The sequence below is a fragment of the Gouania willdenowi genome, chromosome 14, assembly GCF_900634775.1.
Source record: "Gouania willdenowi chromosome 14, fGouWil2.1, whole genome shotgun sequence".
NCBI lineage: Eukaryota > Metazoa > Chordata > Actinopteri > Blenniiformes > Gobiesocidae > Gouania > Gouania willdenowi.
This window is the reverse complement of record NC_041057.1, coordinates 28,020,276-28,039,611: the sequence shown is the minus strand read 5'-3', so window position 1 is coordinate 28,039,611 and position 19,336 is coordinate 28,020,276. Positions and strand designations below refer to the sequence as shown.

The window sequence follows — 19,336 nt, the reverse complement described above, 5'->3', positions numbered from 1 at the left end:
GAATTTGAACCGAGACTAATTCAAACACTAAAGAAGGATTTTCAGCACATTTGGCCGAACTGCAAGTTAAAATAGTGCCTTTTACAGATTGTTGCCGATTGTCTAGATTTGAGGACAGTCAACATCAGAATCATAATCTATGTAAGAAACGAAATGTTTAGTATAAAAAAAATCACTCACCTGTGTTGCATTTAATTGGTGTTGGTTAATTGAGAGCTTAAGTTGTATTAAGAAGCAGTGCGACTTCTTCGCTCAATAAATAATCAACTAAATAAAAAAATCAAATGCATCAGCAGTAAATTTAAAAGTCTGTCATCAGTAAGCTACTGGAAACAAGTTCGCTAAGCAGAGTGGATAATCGACCACAGAAATTAGAAAAAGCAGGCAAAGAGATTTTTAAAACTGGCTCAGGATTAGTAGTCAGAGATGGAAGCGCACAATAATTCGTCCTTTAGATGTTAAGTGAAATGGTTAAAGCTCATCTCAATTTATAGGACAGGTGTAGGGGTGAAGGTGGAATAAGCTGATCTTACGCTACATAACTCCAGAACCAATCACAATAAATATAAAGAGACAATTACACACTAAGCCGATCTCAAACAGACTTCAATGAGTTTTAAGCTTTTTGCTCATGCAAATATACTCAGAGGAAGTTATATCATAAAACTCATTTACAATGACAAATGATAACTATGCAACAATGTACGGCAGCTGTTCTTAGAGGCATGGATTTGGACGTCTTTATCCCAGTAAACATCCTGCCTGCTAACAAGCAACCATTACAATCAGCTGTGGTGCACCCGGTAAAGCAGCTAAAACATGCTGGAGAGGTGCCCAGGTCCCTGATTCATGTTGGTGCTAAAGTGTTGCTGATACAGTGGCAGTTTCAGACATGGGCTGTGTTCAAAATCGCATACTAACATATAACTCATACTACTCATAATAGGGTTGGACAATATTGACCAAAATTCGTGTCTCAATATTTTTTCTCAAAATGGCGATATTCAATATAAATCTTGATATTTTCATCTCAAAGTCTTACCAGAAAGACATTTTGAGATTAAATTTGCTGAAGCAAAATGCCACAAAGGCACATTTATTAAACAACTGCACAATATGTATGCTATGGACAGGATGTGTGAGTGAGTTCTGTAGTGTAGCTTGTTTAGAGGAAAGTCTGGGTTAGGACACACTCAGAAATCCATCTAACTGAGCTTTTCATGCTGTTCTGAGAAGCAGTAAAAGCAGCAGCATCTAAAATGAGTATTTAAATACAAAATAAGATATAAAATAAAAATATATCAATATTGTAATTTTCTATATCGCCAAAATAAAAATCCCAATATATCTTAGACTTCAATATATTGCCCAGCCCTATTAGTATGTCACAATTAGTATGTAGTGCATTCACATTAGATAGTATGAAAATATTGAGTATGTGAGAAATACAGGGATGTATACTATTTGGGGATATTTGTGTGTGCACGGTGGGCACACTAGTTATACTCAACCATCCTATGATGCATTGCGAGTAGAATGTAAAATGGTCCTGGGACTGGCTTCAAGCTAAATATCAAACATCCCCTTGTCAAAATAAAAGCATCTCTTCTCATCTTCCATTAGTTTTTTAACTCTTTAGTAAATAGGGCTCTTGTTTTGAAGCTAACCAGAAGCTTGTTCAGTAGCACAATGAAAAGTCTCTGAAACTCTCCAAAATGTTGGAATAAAATGAGTATAAGTGACTTTTATGCATCAAATGAGCACATGTTGATATTCTACTCTGTCACTTTCTCACTTGAAATGTTCTCAAAACTTTCAAGTAGGAGAATCAACAGATATTTAGCCTCAGTGTGCTTTATGTTTTTATCGTTGTACAGTAGGTTCCAAATTCATCTTGGGAAACTTGGAAGTATCTTTCAGTGGGAAGAACGCTCACCATCCTAATCATACTTATAGTCGACAGTATATACCTCAAACATGTTACTTCACTGGCTGGGATATTGGCACAAAACCAAACACCAACAATCAAACAAAGGTCTTCTAAACCTGATCAAACACCTTTCCTCTTGTGGAATAAATTCACTCCACAAAGATTTCCAACACCACCAAAGTCTGTAGGTTGCTACTTGGGTTGAGAAAATTGCTTTGTTTCAAAATTTCAAAATGAATGAACACACAATGAGCAGCACTGGCAAGTGAAAACAAGCTTTGGGCAATTATAACTTGAGAGGGACAAAAGACAGGAATTTTAAATGAAAATGGGTGGAAATATGAATTAAAAAAGCAATCTTGATACCCATCGTATTATTACATGTTCAATAAGTTCTTTATTATTTAAACACATAACGAAATGATGGAATGCCAGCAAGCTTTAAGGCTATGAAAGACAAATCCTGTTAAACAATTATGTTCAGCAGCATTTATTTAGAAAATGCTTGTAATATTGAGAGATTTGGTCAAATTCAACAAAAATATTCAAACCTGGCACCAAGACTAACTAAGCAAACACATGATGGTTCTGTTTTGTCATCTTTCATTTACTCATTAACACAGTATCAATGCACTGCAATTTGCTCTAACATTTTGAAAACAGGATTTTACTTCCACAATGAAGTAGGTAAATTTTAACTCACCGTCTGCAAACACATAAGAAAGCAGTAAAGAAAAAAAGAACAAACAAACGACAACAAAAGAACAACAAAAAAGTCAAAGCAATCATGGATGCTGGACAAAAATAATGAAAAATCTGGCTAATCTCCTTATTTACATGACAAATGTTTGGAATGTTGGTTTGTTTAAAAAAAAAAAAAAAAAAAACTCAACTAAAAATCTAGTGTAGCTGGATATGTATTGACAAGTTAAACACTGTCATACTAGTGTGGCTTTGCTAAATAAAATAAATGCTGTAAGCCTCTTCTCATTAAAAAAAAGAGAAAAAAGAAAAATATATTTGGAAAAAAAAACATTTTAATGAAATGTCTTGTTTACAAAATTGCAGTATAGAGTAGAATAGACAATCCTACCTTTGAGTGCAATTACTTTGCTGGCTGGATTCATGATGGCGCTGTCAGCTGAGATGGGCCTGCGGATGGGTGTGTTGGGATCGGCCAGGTCAATGATTACCACCTGGGATTGCTCGCCAACCTTCTCCCGGATACAGATGAATTTATCCGACTCCATGGTCAGGGTACTGAAGCCAATGTTGGCTGGGTTGATCCCTAAACTTTGGAGCTAACACAAAAAAGGAAAGACATCATGAATGTAATAATTATCTATAATGGCTAAGGTCATTTTGCTTCGATTCTGCATCATAGCACCAGAGCCTAGGGCCCTATAAAATCAATTTTATTTATTATTACATTTTATTTTTTCAAAATTCCGTAATATTTTATTTTTAATAATGTTTTTCCCCCAGAATATTTATCAATTTTTTCAGAAAATTATAGCCTCCTTTGAGGAAACAAAATAAACAACAATTAAAAAAGAAAATCATAATTAAACAAAAATGTAAGTCAAAAATTAAAAGTGTAATTTAAAACCATCTACAAATATAAACTAGATATACAGTAAGTTGAAGTGACATGGAATATTCTGACTGCTCCTTGATTTTTGCTCCATCATTTATAATGTCATAAAGATGACAATTTCCCTTCAGGGATCAATGGTTTACTCCAAGCAGGTTTTTTGATTAAGTTTTGGTAAACTTAATTTAAATTATCCTAAGTTAAATGATCCTGATGACATCACTCCAGATCGTAATGATTAGACAAAAATAAATGGACGTAAAGATGCATCAGTTATTTCACCACTATTAGCCAGGATATTTTACCATTCATAAAAAAGACAAAATAATATAATAAAATGACTAAAGGCGGACACAGACAATTGATAAGAACAAGTTTTAGTCATATCAACTTTAAATTTGGTCAAGAAAATAAAAGCTTTTACATACAGGTTATTGAGTGTGTTTGTTTTTTTTCCTGTTCACAATAGTTTATATTATTCATGTACAGTTTATTTTTTATCTGTCAAAAAGACTATCTTTGCCACATATTGTTTAATACAATGTACAAAGTTTAACTGAACAAATAAAACAGATAAAAGTCAGGATCACATTTGATCATTTTTCAGTTCTAATCTATAAAAAAACAGTTCCAACGAAACTGCAACACCTTATGATAAAGAAAGGACACACCCTCCTCACAGCCGTGTCCCACCCACATTCTTTGTGTGTGTGTGTGCGTGTGCGTGTGTTGCATCTTTCTCAATGACATTGTGATCATGACTTAACAGTGTTACTACTCACTATAAGGAAACAGCTGTTCACTAATCGGAGGTATTGATTGCCTTTTTTTCCCCTGTGATGGCTGACATCACACAATGACATCATTGCAGCTTTAGCTTTCCAATCGCTGTCATTGTTCTCTACGGAAACCTTGTTTACTGAGGCATCATTTATCCAGACAACACACAAAGAAACACAGCCTGCACTGAATAAGTGTTTGAGTCACAAACCATCAGTTTACAGTGCCATACAAAAACATAAAAATAAATAACCACTTTTTTCACTACAAGTGTGTTCATTTGTTTCTTACGCGTGAGCATTTGTCAATCTATCGTGATAACTTCATAGTTACTTAAAACTACAGACGCACTAATCTGAATATTCTTGACCAAAACCAAAAATGAGAAAACCAAGGTTGGTATACGTTTTCAATTATCCATGTTCAATTACAATTCAATTATGAATACAATAACCATTTTTCCCCTGAAAGTTCATTACAATTACATTCTCAATTTCTAAATCCAATTACAATTTTACTAACTTTTATTCATATAGCCTTGTGATGATTGTATGCGTTTTTGTGTGTACACAATGTAGTTTTACATTTAAATTTCAGTGCATTTATTATAATGTCTTATGTAAAAGCCCAGCTCGGGACAATAGTTTGAATTTAGCAATATCTATAAATTCTTTGTCCAGAACATCAGTTATATTCACAGTATTGTTACTCTGTAAAATTCAATCGTCCCTATTCAAAAAAATTCTATTATATCCTACTCTAACCCCCAACTCTTCTAATTCGTATCACGTGTATGATTGGGAAAATTCACTGGCAGGAAGTGGGAAAACTTAACATGAAGCATATTTTAATATTTGTTAACTACTTATTTGAGCAAGCCATAGACCTGTTTTGCAAAATGTTTTGGAATTTCCGTGGTACTTTCAAAATAACTTATCTTGACTAAATTCCAATTCAATTACGATTGCAACAGCAACAGATTGACCTCAACCCTGGTAATGTGGTGTATATTTATCATTTTGTGTATTTTTATTTTCCTTTGTTTATTATTGTTGTCCTTTTGTGAATTTTTCCATAATTTTGTATGTTTTTTACAGGTAATGTGTGCTTTTGAAGTCATTGTGTGTGTTTACTTCAAAGGCTGCAGTAAATTAGCTGCCAGCTGCCCACATCGGTTCTAAAACGTGAAATGATTCAAACCTCTTCTCTAATGTGTGTAAACCAGGCTACGATATGCATAGTTACACACGAGGCAGAACAGGAAGCTTTCCTTCTTCTATTACACAACACTCCAGTAAAATGATTTACACACATTCCTTTCTGTTCTCAGTCGCTCTTACTCTGCCATCGACTCTGAAATCAGCGAGAAGCCTTTCTAGAAATAGCAAGACATAATACAATTGTTTATAAAAGAAAATGATGAAATGTGAGTAAACACTGCACGCCACAGCTTGGACTGTAAAACTAGTTTGACATAGAAACGTCAGAGTGTCACAGTACTGATATAGCACAGCAGTTCTATCATTGAGCTAGATTTTGAATAAAAGCAGGTAAAACCAGAGTAGCAACAAAACATGTGGAAATGCCACTTAGCCTAGCCAAGCTAGCCTTGGTTTACTAAGCCTGAATGAGGAAAATATTAGTCACTTCAATTCCCACACTACAAGCCTTGAGTTGACTCAATCCGGTTTCCTCAAAGGGAGTGAAGTAGCTTTCACACCAACCTAGGTCAAACACATACTCTGCAATTTATAATCTATTAAATGATATTTCATTGAGGACATGTGGCCAATGTTATACAGCAATCAGTCGTGTTAGCATAACACTTTAGTTCCAGTTCAAGGAGATATACAGGAAGTCCTGATAATGAGATAAAAGTCTCTCGTATGGGAAATCACAGTTTCTAAAGGTATTAAATTTATGTGTGTGATATGTAATGAAAAGAAACTTCACAGCTAGTAGTAATGCTTGGCTCAAACTGTTAAAGCTATGCTAGTGCTAAAGCAGCTACAACTATTTTTCAACCATTTTTCCCCAGTCGTGATTAGCAGAGTGCTCTTGCATAGAAATTATTCAAATCAGGGATGCACCGAAATGAAAATTCTTACCAAAAAAGCAAAATGTGAAAACCACGGCCAAAAACCCAAACATAACAATTATACACTTGTTGCATTTATAGGTATAAATGTGTACTAACCTCATTAAAATTAAAACATCGAATTGTATTAGGGATGTAACGATTAAAAGTGAGGCAGTTAAAAATCGATTCATAGGTATCACGGTTGATATCGATTTTCTGAAAATTGAATCGCAGTACTTTTTTTAACCTGCAGAGGTCGCTATCCACAAGTGTAGGCGGCGGGCGGAGTCTGCTAATACTTTCTTTCTGGCCGCCTTCTACTCTTAAATATGTTAATAAATGATTCATTGCCCCTTTAGCACCAAAAGAATATCTGTAATATTACTTGAATATCTGTAAAAGTCACATTTTTCTATTAGCTCCGTCTGCTAGCATAGCTTCTCTTCTTCACTGCAAGAATTTCTGCATGCCAACCGACAACTGTGTTACCAGCGCCCTCTGCTGGTCCAAACAAATATGACGTAAATCAGTGTAATCACGGTTTTTTTTTTTAAAGTCCAACTGTTAAGGCACAAAATACATTTTCAGTTGCACTTTTAAAAAGAGAAAGAACTATGATGCAGTTTTGCATTGTTTATTATAGAACCAGAATTTAAATTAATTGGCTTCATTTTCATTTCTATTATTCCTTTATTTATTTCAAGATTTATTTTTAGTTAAATTGCATTGTTTTGAATAGTTTATCAAGGGATTCTTTTGACAATTAAATATAAAAGAAAAAATAACAGTATTTTCTAGTTTTTTTCCCAAAAAAAAAATTTTGTCTACAGTCCCATTTTGTAAAATAAATCGTGAGAGAATCGTATCGTGAACCCAGTATCGTGAGTGAATCGTTACATCCCTAAATTGTATACATTAATATTAATGCTTCCAATAATAAATCAATTAAAAATATGAAAATATTTATCTAGTAATGACATTCCAACATTAAATTATCTCATTAAAACACAGTGCATTGAAGTTCCTTGACGAAAAGCAGCTTTGCTGTTTCATTTTTTTTTTCAAGCCTGTCCTTGGAGAAGCACTCGCTCTGTGTGCTATGATTGCAACATGCATAATTTCTTTTGCGCGCAAGTTTAATCCCATCCAAGAAATGATCTTTATAATGCTGACCAAGTACAGTCGTGATGAAGATCGGAAGATCTTTGTGAAATGTGCATCGACAGACTCTGAAACAGGATTCAAGGTGCAGATGTGCAGCCACGCGTCATGATGTAGAGGTCCGTGTTAGAGGGTGACACGTAACTACAGCGACGACATGACAGAAATATAAAGCACACTTATGTGCTCCATCATTTCTGCTTAGAAATTGCTTTAGTGATCAGGTGTATTGAAATACAGCTGCTCCGCGAAAAAGTTGGCCAGTTTCCAGACAAGCGTGCACGCTAACTGAGGTTTACTTGCGCCATCACTAGGCTTTACCCCAGTGGTCTCCAACCTTTTCAAGCCAAAGATCCCTGACCTCCACCTTGGTGACAACAAGATCTACCCAATGAAGTGTAAAAATAAAAACTGATTGTACTTCCACGCGTTTTTAAATCAGGCTAACTTTATTTGAAATACATGAAATGCCGACATCAAAAATAGTGAACCCAAAATGCTATCTGTAACTGGCCGTATCATTTGATCCTATTGGTCAATTTAATGTGCCTGTTACGCTGAAAAAATACAAGGATTGGATCAACAGAAACATTTATCAGCCATATTGTATTAGTGTACATTTTTATTTTATTTTTTTTGCGATTATTATACATGTCCTATGTTTCATTTGAGTTCCGGTGGTTTTGTTCAGGCATCTAAATGGGCAGCTATTGTTTTTTAAACCATTGTATTCTTAATCGACAGAAACAGACAAAAAAAGTGCGCTCGCAAAAGTGAACATTATTCAGCCATAATGTATTTGTGTGATTTTTTTATTTATTTTTTTATTTATTTTTTGCGATTATTATACATTTCCAATGTTTCATTTGCTCCAGCACAGCATCATCACTGCTGAGTCATGCTGCTGCCCTCTGCACTTCTATTTTTGCTGGATGCTGGAGCTGCGCTGCAGCAGGTTACACACAGAATAAAATATCTGGATTGTTTTCTAAATAATTCGGATAAATTCAAGGGGGAAAACACAGACCTTTCAGGACCTCCAACGGGCCCATTTCAGACTCTGTCCTAAAAGCAAGCATATATTCGGATTCAGGGGAATAGAACCTATCCACTGATGCCACATTTTCAAAAAAATAAATACTACTCTACCCAAAAACCAAGCACATATTCGGACTCAGGGGGGACCAGCCCTTTCCGTTGATACCATGGTTGGCCCGATCCAAGCACTTTTAAAATCATATTTCACATATAAATATTGCATTTATCCATGGTTGAATCACACATATGTATTGTGCGATTACACGTGAATTAGCGAGATCTTGAGTCCTTGCTGCCCTCTGCTTGCTGCAACAGATGCGCAGTAAAACCGCAGGCGTTGGGGATTGCTGGACTGCAGATTGAGCTGAAGTTACGCAGCGGAGCAGCTTTGGTGCAGTTACGCATCCAGTGGAAATCCCGGGTCATACACTGCAAATATTCGGCGCTCATGAGGAAAATACCATCTTATCTAATTGTTTACCCTTTAAATCGGTGAACTAATGAACAGTTCATCACTGCTGTCATGCTGTGGCTGTGTCCTCTCTGATCTGAGCAACTGTGTGGATGAGGTTTCCCAGCAGTCACACACTTCATACACTGGAGAAGCGATCTACAGGAAATGCCTCAAAGATCTACCAGTTGATCGCGATCAACGGGTTGGCGACCACTGTTTTACACGATCAGGATTTTTGGGCCGATCACCAATTAGTGAGTTTAAAAAAAAAATTAATCACCAATCCGATCATATGAAGTAAAGTAAAAAAAACAAAAAATCAAACGGTGTGAGGGAGCGTCTGTGACCAGAGCAGATTGAAGTAAACGGGAGTGCATCACTCTGCTCTAGGACAGCAGATGCTGTCCCTGCTTTCAGAGCCAGTAGACTGGGAAAGAAGTACGGCGCTCAGCTGCTTCGCTCCAAGTTCCAACCAAGACATTTTTACCGTTTGCTCATAGGTTTTCACCTTTGTGTACAAATGTGAGTAAAATAAAGCCGTGTCACGTAAAGCAAACAACTTCGGTGTAAATGTGACGGATAAAACAATGCAATGGGAACATATACAGAAAGTTTAATCGCAACAATGATGTCATTGATCGGATCGGCGAATTAAGACATTACAGCCAATCACATTAATTGCATAAAATGCCAAATATCGGCCGATCTGATATAGCGTATCAGATCAGTGTAAAGCCTAGTCATCACAACATCAATGTTTCGGTGAGAAAAGTGTTTCGGCCAAAAACCGAAAATGCAGTTTTGGGCCATTTTCAGTGAAATGCTAAAGTCATGTCACCAAGTTCAGGAGAAAATGTACTGATCAGCAGAACTGGTCACAGTTTAATTCCAACAAGGTATCTCCCAGCAAAGCTGATGTTTAATTTTACATGATAGAATAACTATCCAATAAATGAAAAAAGTAATGCTAAGCATCAGTTGAGGTTTTTTTCTTCAGAAAAAAACCTCTTGCTCAGCAGAAAATAAGTTTCTCCAACACATGCAAAGTTCAAGGTAGTGCAGGGAAGGATGTGCTATGTAATGTGCTGAGGCTTGCAGCGCCTTAATGCGACACCCCACAACAGGAAAGCGGGAGCCCATTGTCCACCAGGACTGAAATAACAGGCCTTTTTCACTGCCGTCATGGACATGTGACCAGCAGAGGGCCAACAGGCCCTCTTTTTACGGTCAGATAAAAAAGAGATGAGAGAAAGATGGAAGAGTTGTTCGTCTATCTCCACTCCGGAGCAGGATTTGCTGAGGTAGCTGTGACATTGTCGTTTCCCTTTTCTCTGCCTTATCTCACATTTAGACAGTGCTGCAGAAAGCCATCAGTTCAGCTGATCCGTATCCTCCTCTAAAGCATGTCACGAGGCATCAGCTGCTCTTTTACTGGTGCGGTTCAAAGTGCAGCAGGTAAAGATGGTATTTAAACAGCAAAGGACAGAAATACTCTAAACTGCATCTCCCATAGTGACAATGTAGTTGTATATTTGTTGCTTGTTAAAGTAGATCTTTTCTCAGGGGGCAACTACCTACTTTAAAGCCAACTGAAACACTGAATGTTTAGTTGGATTAGACAGCTTTAATTACTGGTTTCCCTGTGTCTACATCATAAGCAAAGGCTTTCTTTTACAAGTTGTTTTCACAACAAACTAATCCATTTTGTTTTACAAAAGTAACATCCCTCAATGATAACTATATATTTACATCTGAAATGCCTTAATCATGGGTAAACTCGTGCTGTATATTTACACGCTTTGAAGAAACTCAAATTGAAATCCTTGTGGGAAACACATCACCAGCCAATGGTTAGCTATTGGTTATACTTGGTAAATAATTTTAAAAACCAAGGGATATGTGAAGTATATTTTCCCATGTGTGCAGACAAATAGAAATTATCTTTACAAATCTCCAACAGCACATGTACTCAGGTTTGTAAACTTATTTCCACACTGGGCTGCACACAGTTATTTAGGTTTACATATACTCAACTCCCTGACACCGATTCCTGTGCTCACTCATTCATTTAACATTAGGCAGTCTCAGTTTCCTGGTGTTGAATTCTCCACTAGTGCAGCCGTCTCAGAATAATGTGCTCAATAGCACCATGTGACACAGATGTAGCTGCATAACAGTGCTATGCCCTGAGCCCTCATGCCAATTATAACCGCATCAATAAACACCAGCTAACATAATCACTACTACAAGTATAATTAAACGCCTACATGCACGAAAATGTAATATTCATAAGCAGACATTGGAACTGACCTTCAAGCATTGAAGGTCTTTAAACAGGTGTCCACAAAAAACTTACGACTATAAACTTTAAATGGATGATGTATAAAAATGCAAGCTATGCAAGTTGACCGGATGACAGAGGATGCAGCTGCAGAAGAGAGAGAGAGAGAGAGAGGAAACATCCAAACTCCTGAATGATTATGTCCATTCAATGCCCAACATAAACAGTCATTGCTTAATGAGTCACAAAGAAAATTACTCCTATTGATATTAAAGAACTGTCCTGTGAATTACCAAACATGACCAACCATTGCAGCATCGATTCGACACAGTATGAATATGATGAACTTGTATACGTAGCTTGTAGCAAAGACTTGCGATATTTACAAAAGTGTCAAACCACAGGCGTTAAGGTAGGAAAATTAGACTACCCTTAAAAACATACATTTTAAGTTAGTGACATGTGTCCCTTTGTTTGGCAAAACATTTTTTGACCAGCTATCCCAGGATCTGTTGTCAACTATTCTACCAAGCTCACCAATCAGAAGCGGCATGATACTAGAGTGCAGATTGGGCTGCATTTTTTCGTCCAAGCCCGACAGGCATTTAGATATTATATCCGAGCCCAGCAGTTAAAACAATTTGTTTTCCTCCACGTACAAATTGCATTTACATTTGTTTTAGTGAGAAGCCCGCTCTCATAAACAAACAATCTGCACAAGGGGAAACAAACAAACTTAAACACAAACAGGCGTAAAGTGCGCACAAGAGACCCAGCGGATCTATTTATCAAAACTAAAACTAGTCCATGTTCTTGAGCTGGAAAAGGATTGTATCAACAGTGGATGGCTTCAAGGCTGTCCTCCTCTGCTCGATGGTCCTGCTTGCAGGACCCGTCGGGTCCCGTCTGGCTTTGGTCAGGTCTCTCATATGTTTTGTGGACATGTCAAACTAATCAGTATTTACCTGCTCTTTGTGATTTTTAAACTGTTTTGAACGGCTCTAGCGAAACCACAAGCGGAGGTAGAGGATTTAACCACCAAGAAAAACAGCCCGTCTGTCATTTGGAAGCATTACGGGTTTGAGGCTGCAGACGTGCACCAAAAACAGGCACAGTGCAAAATGCTAAAGTTTCAACACCCAGTAGCAACACAACCAACATGTTATCAATAGCTAGTTTGGTCACAGGATTTTCCATAACAGCCACTACATAGTGGGTGGTGGACAATCCCTGGTTCTGCTCATTGCAGTGGCTAAAGCCCACGTTTACACCATCAGGCACTAAAGCCAGCAGCTGATGGTGGCTCCATTAAAGTGACCGGAATCACCATGTTTTCTGATCACGGAGTGTGTCATTTATCTAATACAAGTCTGACTTGCAACATGGCAGCAAGCATGTTTGAGGAAATGGCACGTTTATTTAACTCCTGGCTGCTCAAAAAATGTGAAAGAAAACAACCTGACAAAACCCCAAAAATATTCTATATGATGCATTTAATTTATAGAGCTCTCAATTAAAATGTGCTACACATACCCTTTAAAGGAATTGTTGAATTTTGTTGTTCTTATTACTTCTTGAAATTTGTTAGTTTTTTAAACCGTTTTATATTTTATCGCTTCTTTTATGTTGAGAGCTCTTTAAGTTATTCAGTTGTAATCACTGTCAGTGGCCAAGGATTTCAATAATTAAAACAATAATAAAGAAACTGTGGAGGAAATCACAGCAGTCATTGAGTATGACATGGATATCCGATTATAAACAGCTGCAACGTTTATTTTGCCAATCACTCAAAAACGGTTTCCTCACTGCACACAGTGGTCGAGCAGTTAAAGGGTCACGCACCCACACAATGACAAGAAATGTTATGTTCAAGTCCTGCATGGAAATTCTTCCACTCCCTGACAGTCAAAAGGCTGCATTTAGGTTCCGAAACATGGTTGCGTTTGATTTTCCGTGAATCTGTATCGGGAGGTACCAAAGGAATTTGGTCAATACCTAAAAAAAAAACAAAAAAAACAACCTGAATTCATCTGATCGGAGATTGTTTTTTTTAAAGTCACCGATCGGTGATCGACCCGAAAATCCTGATTGTGTAAAGCCTAAAAGGAACCATTAAAGGCAATCAGCGGAACACCTCTGACGAAAACTGCCAGTTGACATGTCGGCAAATAAAAAAATCCTGTAAAACCTTGTGTAGATAAATGAAACCGCAACTTAACATACTGTTCAAAAACAAGACAAAATTAATCTTGCTGGAACAAATACAAAAGTGCTTTTATCAAATAAGTGGACAGACTTTGTTCATCTGTGATACACGAAACACATTTTACATTATACATATGGCTGGTACATGTACCCTTAAACACAATGAATCACATTTGGCACAAGTGAATAAAAATCTACAATCAAATAATCACAATTTTGTCATTGACAATTATCAATTGATTCTTAAAGTTCTTAAGGTCAATTATTTACATTTCAAAATTGTAATACACACCAGGGAGGTCCTCCTTTCGCCGCCTGTCATACAACATTCATTGTCATAACACCACACCGTGTTGTGGGTTTTATGGTCCCGGCACGCCGGCTTCACCTTCAACCTTGTTATAACTTTTACTTTGTCTAAATAGTCAAGTTTGATCGTCTTCTCAGTGCTGATCTCACTAAACCATCCAGTCTGTACTAGCCACAGGGGGTGTGTAAATATAAACTGCTGAAAGATGGGTCTATTTCCATGTAAGTTGTCATAAAAATTCAAGGTATTACACAACTGTCCTGCAACTACAGAAAGTTCCAAAACATCTGAACCTTTGTTATATGGAGAATAAAATCAATGAATAAATAACATTTTGGCATTTTTTTGTAACAGTGAAAGACGTAATTTAAAACAAAAACAAAAAAAATAGTAATTGGAATCACTCAAAAATGCTATAGTATTGAAGGTACAGTGAGGTGTTAAATAAAAGAAAAGACAAATATTTCATCATTTATTATATAATTTCCCTGATGGAGCCTTCAAAAGGGATTCATAAAGTGTATCTAATCTAACAGCAATAATTTAAAAAATAAAATCGATAATCGAGAATCGATTTGTATCAAATCGAGACCTCAATAAATGGAATCAAATCAAGAGAATGGGAAACCACCGTTGCAAGGAACTATTTCAGGAAGTTTAAACTTTAATAGCTGGTAACATCTAATTAGGGAAAGCTGATGAAGCAAAAATTAAATGGAAAACTGGGAGAATGGGAGGCTTCAGTTTATATATATATATATACATATATATATACATATACATATACACACTAGGGGTGTCCCAATCCAATATTGATATCGGATATCGGTAGGATATCAGCCAGAAAACAAATATCGGTTTTATCGGACTGCATCTAAAATCTCCGATATATTTTTATTCAATTGTAGAATATAGGGATGGGCAATATTGACCAAAAAAACTATCCCAATAATTTCTGGTATTTATCACGATAACAATAAAAATCACAGTAAATAAAAACTATTAATTTTTTTTTTTTTTTTTTAAATCACAACTTAGTGTAAACAGGTTCTTACAAACACAAATAAATGTTAATACATCAACATTAGACACATTTAAAAAGGCTAAAATAGCTGCTGACAAAGAGTTCATGAGCTGATATTTTATAGAATTTATTTATGCATGTGGGTCACTCTATTAGTGTTATTGTATGTAATTCATTTATTTCCTCACTTGAAATAAAATTATTTTCTAAAAAAAAAAAAAAAAAGCACATTAAAAGCACAAATAACTCCATTAGTGTTTTTACTGCTGATAAATCTTGTTTCATTTATCTGATAATGAGTTTCATAAAGTCATGATTGATAAATAACTCTGATTTCCTATAATTAAACCAGATCAAGCTGATGATTTAATCATTCAGTATATTTAGGTGTAATAATCCCAATAGTTACATTAGTCTAATGAGACCAGCTTTGTCTGTGAACACGTGAAATATAATTAAAAAATATTGCGTTTCACAAATTGGGACGGATTAATAGTGACATTATTTTTGCTAACATTTATTTCACACAACGTGTGACATGTTTAGCTTTTATCCTTCCATACAAGTGTTAAATCTGACCATAAACAAATCGATGGCTCTCTGTGGCTTTATGACAGTAAGATGTGTTCTTTTTATTTGGTCAGTTCCGTATTTGGAGTGGTTAGCATTAGCTCTTAGCTCAGTCTGTTTGTTGGTGGGTTAGCTTAGCATAGTTAGCTTTAGTTGAGTTTCCAGTTCATAATCGTTCCTACAGGTTCATCTCTGTCCCCGTGTTTGTGGAGCTTTGGCTGTATCTGACGGAAGAACTTGAATCGGTTCCCTTTGTTGGATGGTTGTCTGGTTTTAACCAAGTAGTGGTCCATGATGTATCGCAGCACGTCAGCTTCAGGTAGCTGAGACGAGCACTCACACAGACAGACGGCGGTAAGTGAAGGGGGCGGTGGCGGGGCACGTCAGAGCTTCCGTAAACAACGTTCTGCTCCAGAGAATAATAAGTTGACAACAAACAGGGGCAGTTTCGGCCCGTGAAACACGGTTTTTTTGGGGGGGCATTCTTGGCGAAATTGAGGGACAAATGGCCCGTGGCCCTCGATAATTTCCGACATGGGAATTTATCGTTCATACCTTGGGATGACAAATTCTTACCGGTGAGAATGATTTTGACAATAAATCATAAACGATAAAATAACGCACATTCCTAGTAGAATACTGTTGATATTATGTTGAAAGTTAAAATTTATGTAACCAATTGGTTAATAATAAATGGGTCAGTTTTTCTCATACCTACTGTTGCTGACTATTGTTCTCTGAGTAACATCACTTGATCAAGCCTTTTCTAACATTCCACACTATAAAATAAGTAATAAAAGTATGTATAATTCGTGCTGATATTGTATCGGAATTGGCAGATACTCAAGGTTGCAATATCGGTATTATATCGGAAGTGAAAAAGAAGTATCGCTAATATACACAAATATTATCGAAATGGACCAGACAAAAATTTCCATAATCTACATTCATCAAGTAAATTGATCAACACATTTCCTAAAAGTGAAAGACATGCTTTAAGGCTTCATCTAATTTGTATTTATTCTGCTGCTGATATGTTTGCTCTAACAATGTTACGCATTGAAATAACCATTTCAATAATTTTTGGTCAAAATTTCAGGATTCTGTTATTTTTTATTTGTATTGCACGACACAAATTACTTCTATCTCTGGGTTTTGGTCAGGTTATATTCTCCATTAGTTTTGTTACAGCAAAAATACAGAATAAGAAACACCACTTCTGTCATAGCATTGCTGTCTATCATTAAGATTGACCAAAATACCTAACACAGCCAGGCCAACGATTATACAGCTGCAGAATGATTAGAAACGGGATAAGTCACTTCAACAAGTAAATGGCTGGAGATAAATGAATGGTTTCTGCTATCAAGACTGGAATGTGCAGAGTGTAATAAAATAATATTTTATTATTCACCCATACCTGTTATTATGAAACTGAAATAGCTGCAGATACATGTACATGTAAACCAGAATTAATACTACACAATAGCATCTAGCTATAATTAGGCTGCACGACTATAGTCAAAATGATAATCATCACGATTATTTTTATTTATTTTTTTTAATCAATATTGTAATCACGATTAAGGAAAAAAAAATTTTTTTTTTTTACTACACTACTTTAAGACAAACAATATATTGACAGTTTACAGAGCAAAATGAAGCTTTAAATAAACATTATCCCAATAAAATAAATTAACCCAATAACTTCAAATGTAATAAATACATTACGACAATTTTTAACATCATTATTTCAAATATTTATATTGTTTTCATAAGACAATTTTAAATAGAGGTAAAAATAAATAAATAAATAAATAAAAATAATATCAATTTTTCGCTATTAAAACGCTAAATAAATTATTAAGTGTCTAAACACTAATTAAATGAACTGATGTAATTTGATACGGCTGTGTTTTTGATCTGGCTCAAGAGATCAATCCTGGGCTGTATGTGGGCTTTAGTTTAACTTTTCACGTTAATCATTGAATGTATGCGATGAAATTTGCAGTGCCACTAAATTATACAGGAAACGAGGTCAATAACTATATTAGCAACGTATTTTTTTACGTGTAAAGACCACATGAGAATGTTGAGTTTTAACTACTTACTACTCACATATTTAAACTGTCTTTCTTATCCCTGAGTGGACATTCTGACAGCAGTGTCTGTCGCTGTTTCAACATACACTAAAAATAAACGCATCCAATGAAGTTCCAATACAAAACTACCATCATGGTGAATATTGCAACCTTAATCAATATATTCATGCTTTCTGTCCATGTACTTTATAGTATTAAAATCGTCAAACAGACTGTTCACGGCCTTAGCAAGGAGGCTATAGATGCTAGCCCAGATAAACGTCATCAACCCTGACAAGCTAGTCAGCGAAGCTAACTTAGCCGGTTAGCAATCAAACATTTGTGGAAGGGGACAGTCTTTATACTGTGTGCTAATCCCACCGCAAACGTGTGTGGTTGACAAACTTTAACAAACAAATGAACCGTTCATTCATCTACATACCTGCAGGTGCTCCTGAAATCGAATCGGCAGGATCTGAGCCATGGCGGTTCCTCTCACTCTCCTCCGGTGTCAGTAATGCTAACAAACTACGCCTGCTGCTCTCCGAAACACACCAGACAGTGAGGAAATCTCTACTCTAATCAATGGGGTGACTCTAATATTTGCTTTAAGCAAGTCGCCGGCGTGACTGTACTTTATATTGTCCCTTTAAAGTGTTTCTACGCGGTGTTTCTCAGGCTCACGGCTGACTGCCACTGCACCGACTCCCCGGACCTGCAATGGCGGAGGAGGCTGGTCAGCAGAGAAAACATCCCGGAAATGAAAGTGCACTCAACCAGGCGGAGGGATACGAGCTACACTTTCTTAAAAGTGCGGTATGTAACATTGAATTTCTATTCGTATGGGAACTTTTAAATCACACATATACATGAAATGATGAAATGCGAATGTCTTGTATCAACTTTAATACATATGCGAATACAAGTATGAATAAGGGGGACTACTTCTTTTGAGATCGCCCCTTGATTTTTGCCACATCATTCGTCTGTGTAAATTAACGTCATTCCTGCGCCCTGCGGAGTGGCCGTACACTTGTTCTTCCAGCCAATCAGATCACTCTAAATGTCAGGCAGTCAATCATGTTGTTCCTCCATTCACTTTGTACTCATTCATTCACCCACGTTCGTCCTCTTCTGTATCTTCTGGAATATTATTATGATATTAACAAGATGCAAGTCAAACTCTCAGATTTTTACAAGTTTATTTTCCAAACACATTTTCACATCACACAGCACACTAATCGAGAACAATAGATATATTTCAGTGAGCAGAAGATCAGTTTTTATGAATGAATGGTGAAGTTAAGGAGTCTGGCACATCTCCCACCAAATGGATGATGACGCAAATATTCTACAATGCACTGATTTCTGTGGAAAAAAATTCAGATCAGTTGTATTCATAAAAATGGAACCAGATTGTAATGGCTATTCCACTGTCACTTAAAAATATGATTAAAGAAGATACAATATATTACAAAATTATCCCTAAATTAAGATGGCTTTATATCAATTATGTTGGATTTTGTAACTTACATGTAACAACAAAATTATAAGAAATTGTTTTTTGAGTTCCTGTTCCACTAACTCTGCTAAAACAGATTTCATCCTCAAAGACTTTAAAATTGACAAATGGAAGAAGGTAAGATGCAAATACTTAGTTTATTCAGTTTTGCCCAAAGTGAAAGAACTTCAGTTTAAGATTACTAGTGCAGTGCCCGTAGAAGTATCTATTGCTATACAAAAGTGGGAGGTTAAGTAGCTTTTTCATGGATGGCAAATTGAGGTTGCGTTTGAAGGTGGGACGTCAGGGACATTTAGGTTTGCTGTG

The 19,336-nt window shown here is 36.2% G+C and overlaps 1 protein-coding gene across 4 annotated transcripts in view; it reads right to left on the bottom strand.

Moving 5' to 3' along the window:
* The window catches only part of LOC114475167 (clathrin heavy chain 1-like), a 48,882-nt gene extending 30,612 nt beyond the window's left edge, over positions 1-18,270 (bottom strand). For 2 of the 4 annotated variants that reach the window (XM_028465798.1, XM_028465800.1), the window contains exons 1-3: positions 17,951-18,269; positions 3,024-3,231; positions 2,634-2,636 (exon numbers count right to left, since the gene is read on the bottom strand). In XM_028465798.1, the coding sequence (XP_028321599.1) occupies positions 2,634-2,636; positions 3,024-3,231; positions 17,951-17,992 (253 nt within the window). In that variant the 5' untranslated portion in view covers positions 17,993-18,269. Of the gene's footprint in view, positions 1-2,633; positions 2,637-3,023; positions 3,232-17,950 lie in introns of all 4 variants that reach the window. The other 2 variants (XM_028465799.1, XM_028465801.1) reach the window with 2 other exon arrangements.
* Between the last annotated feature and the right edge of the window lie 1,066 nt (positions 18,271-19,336).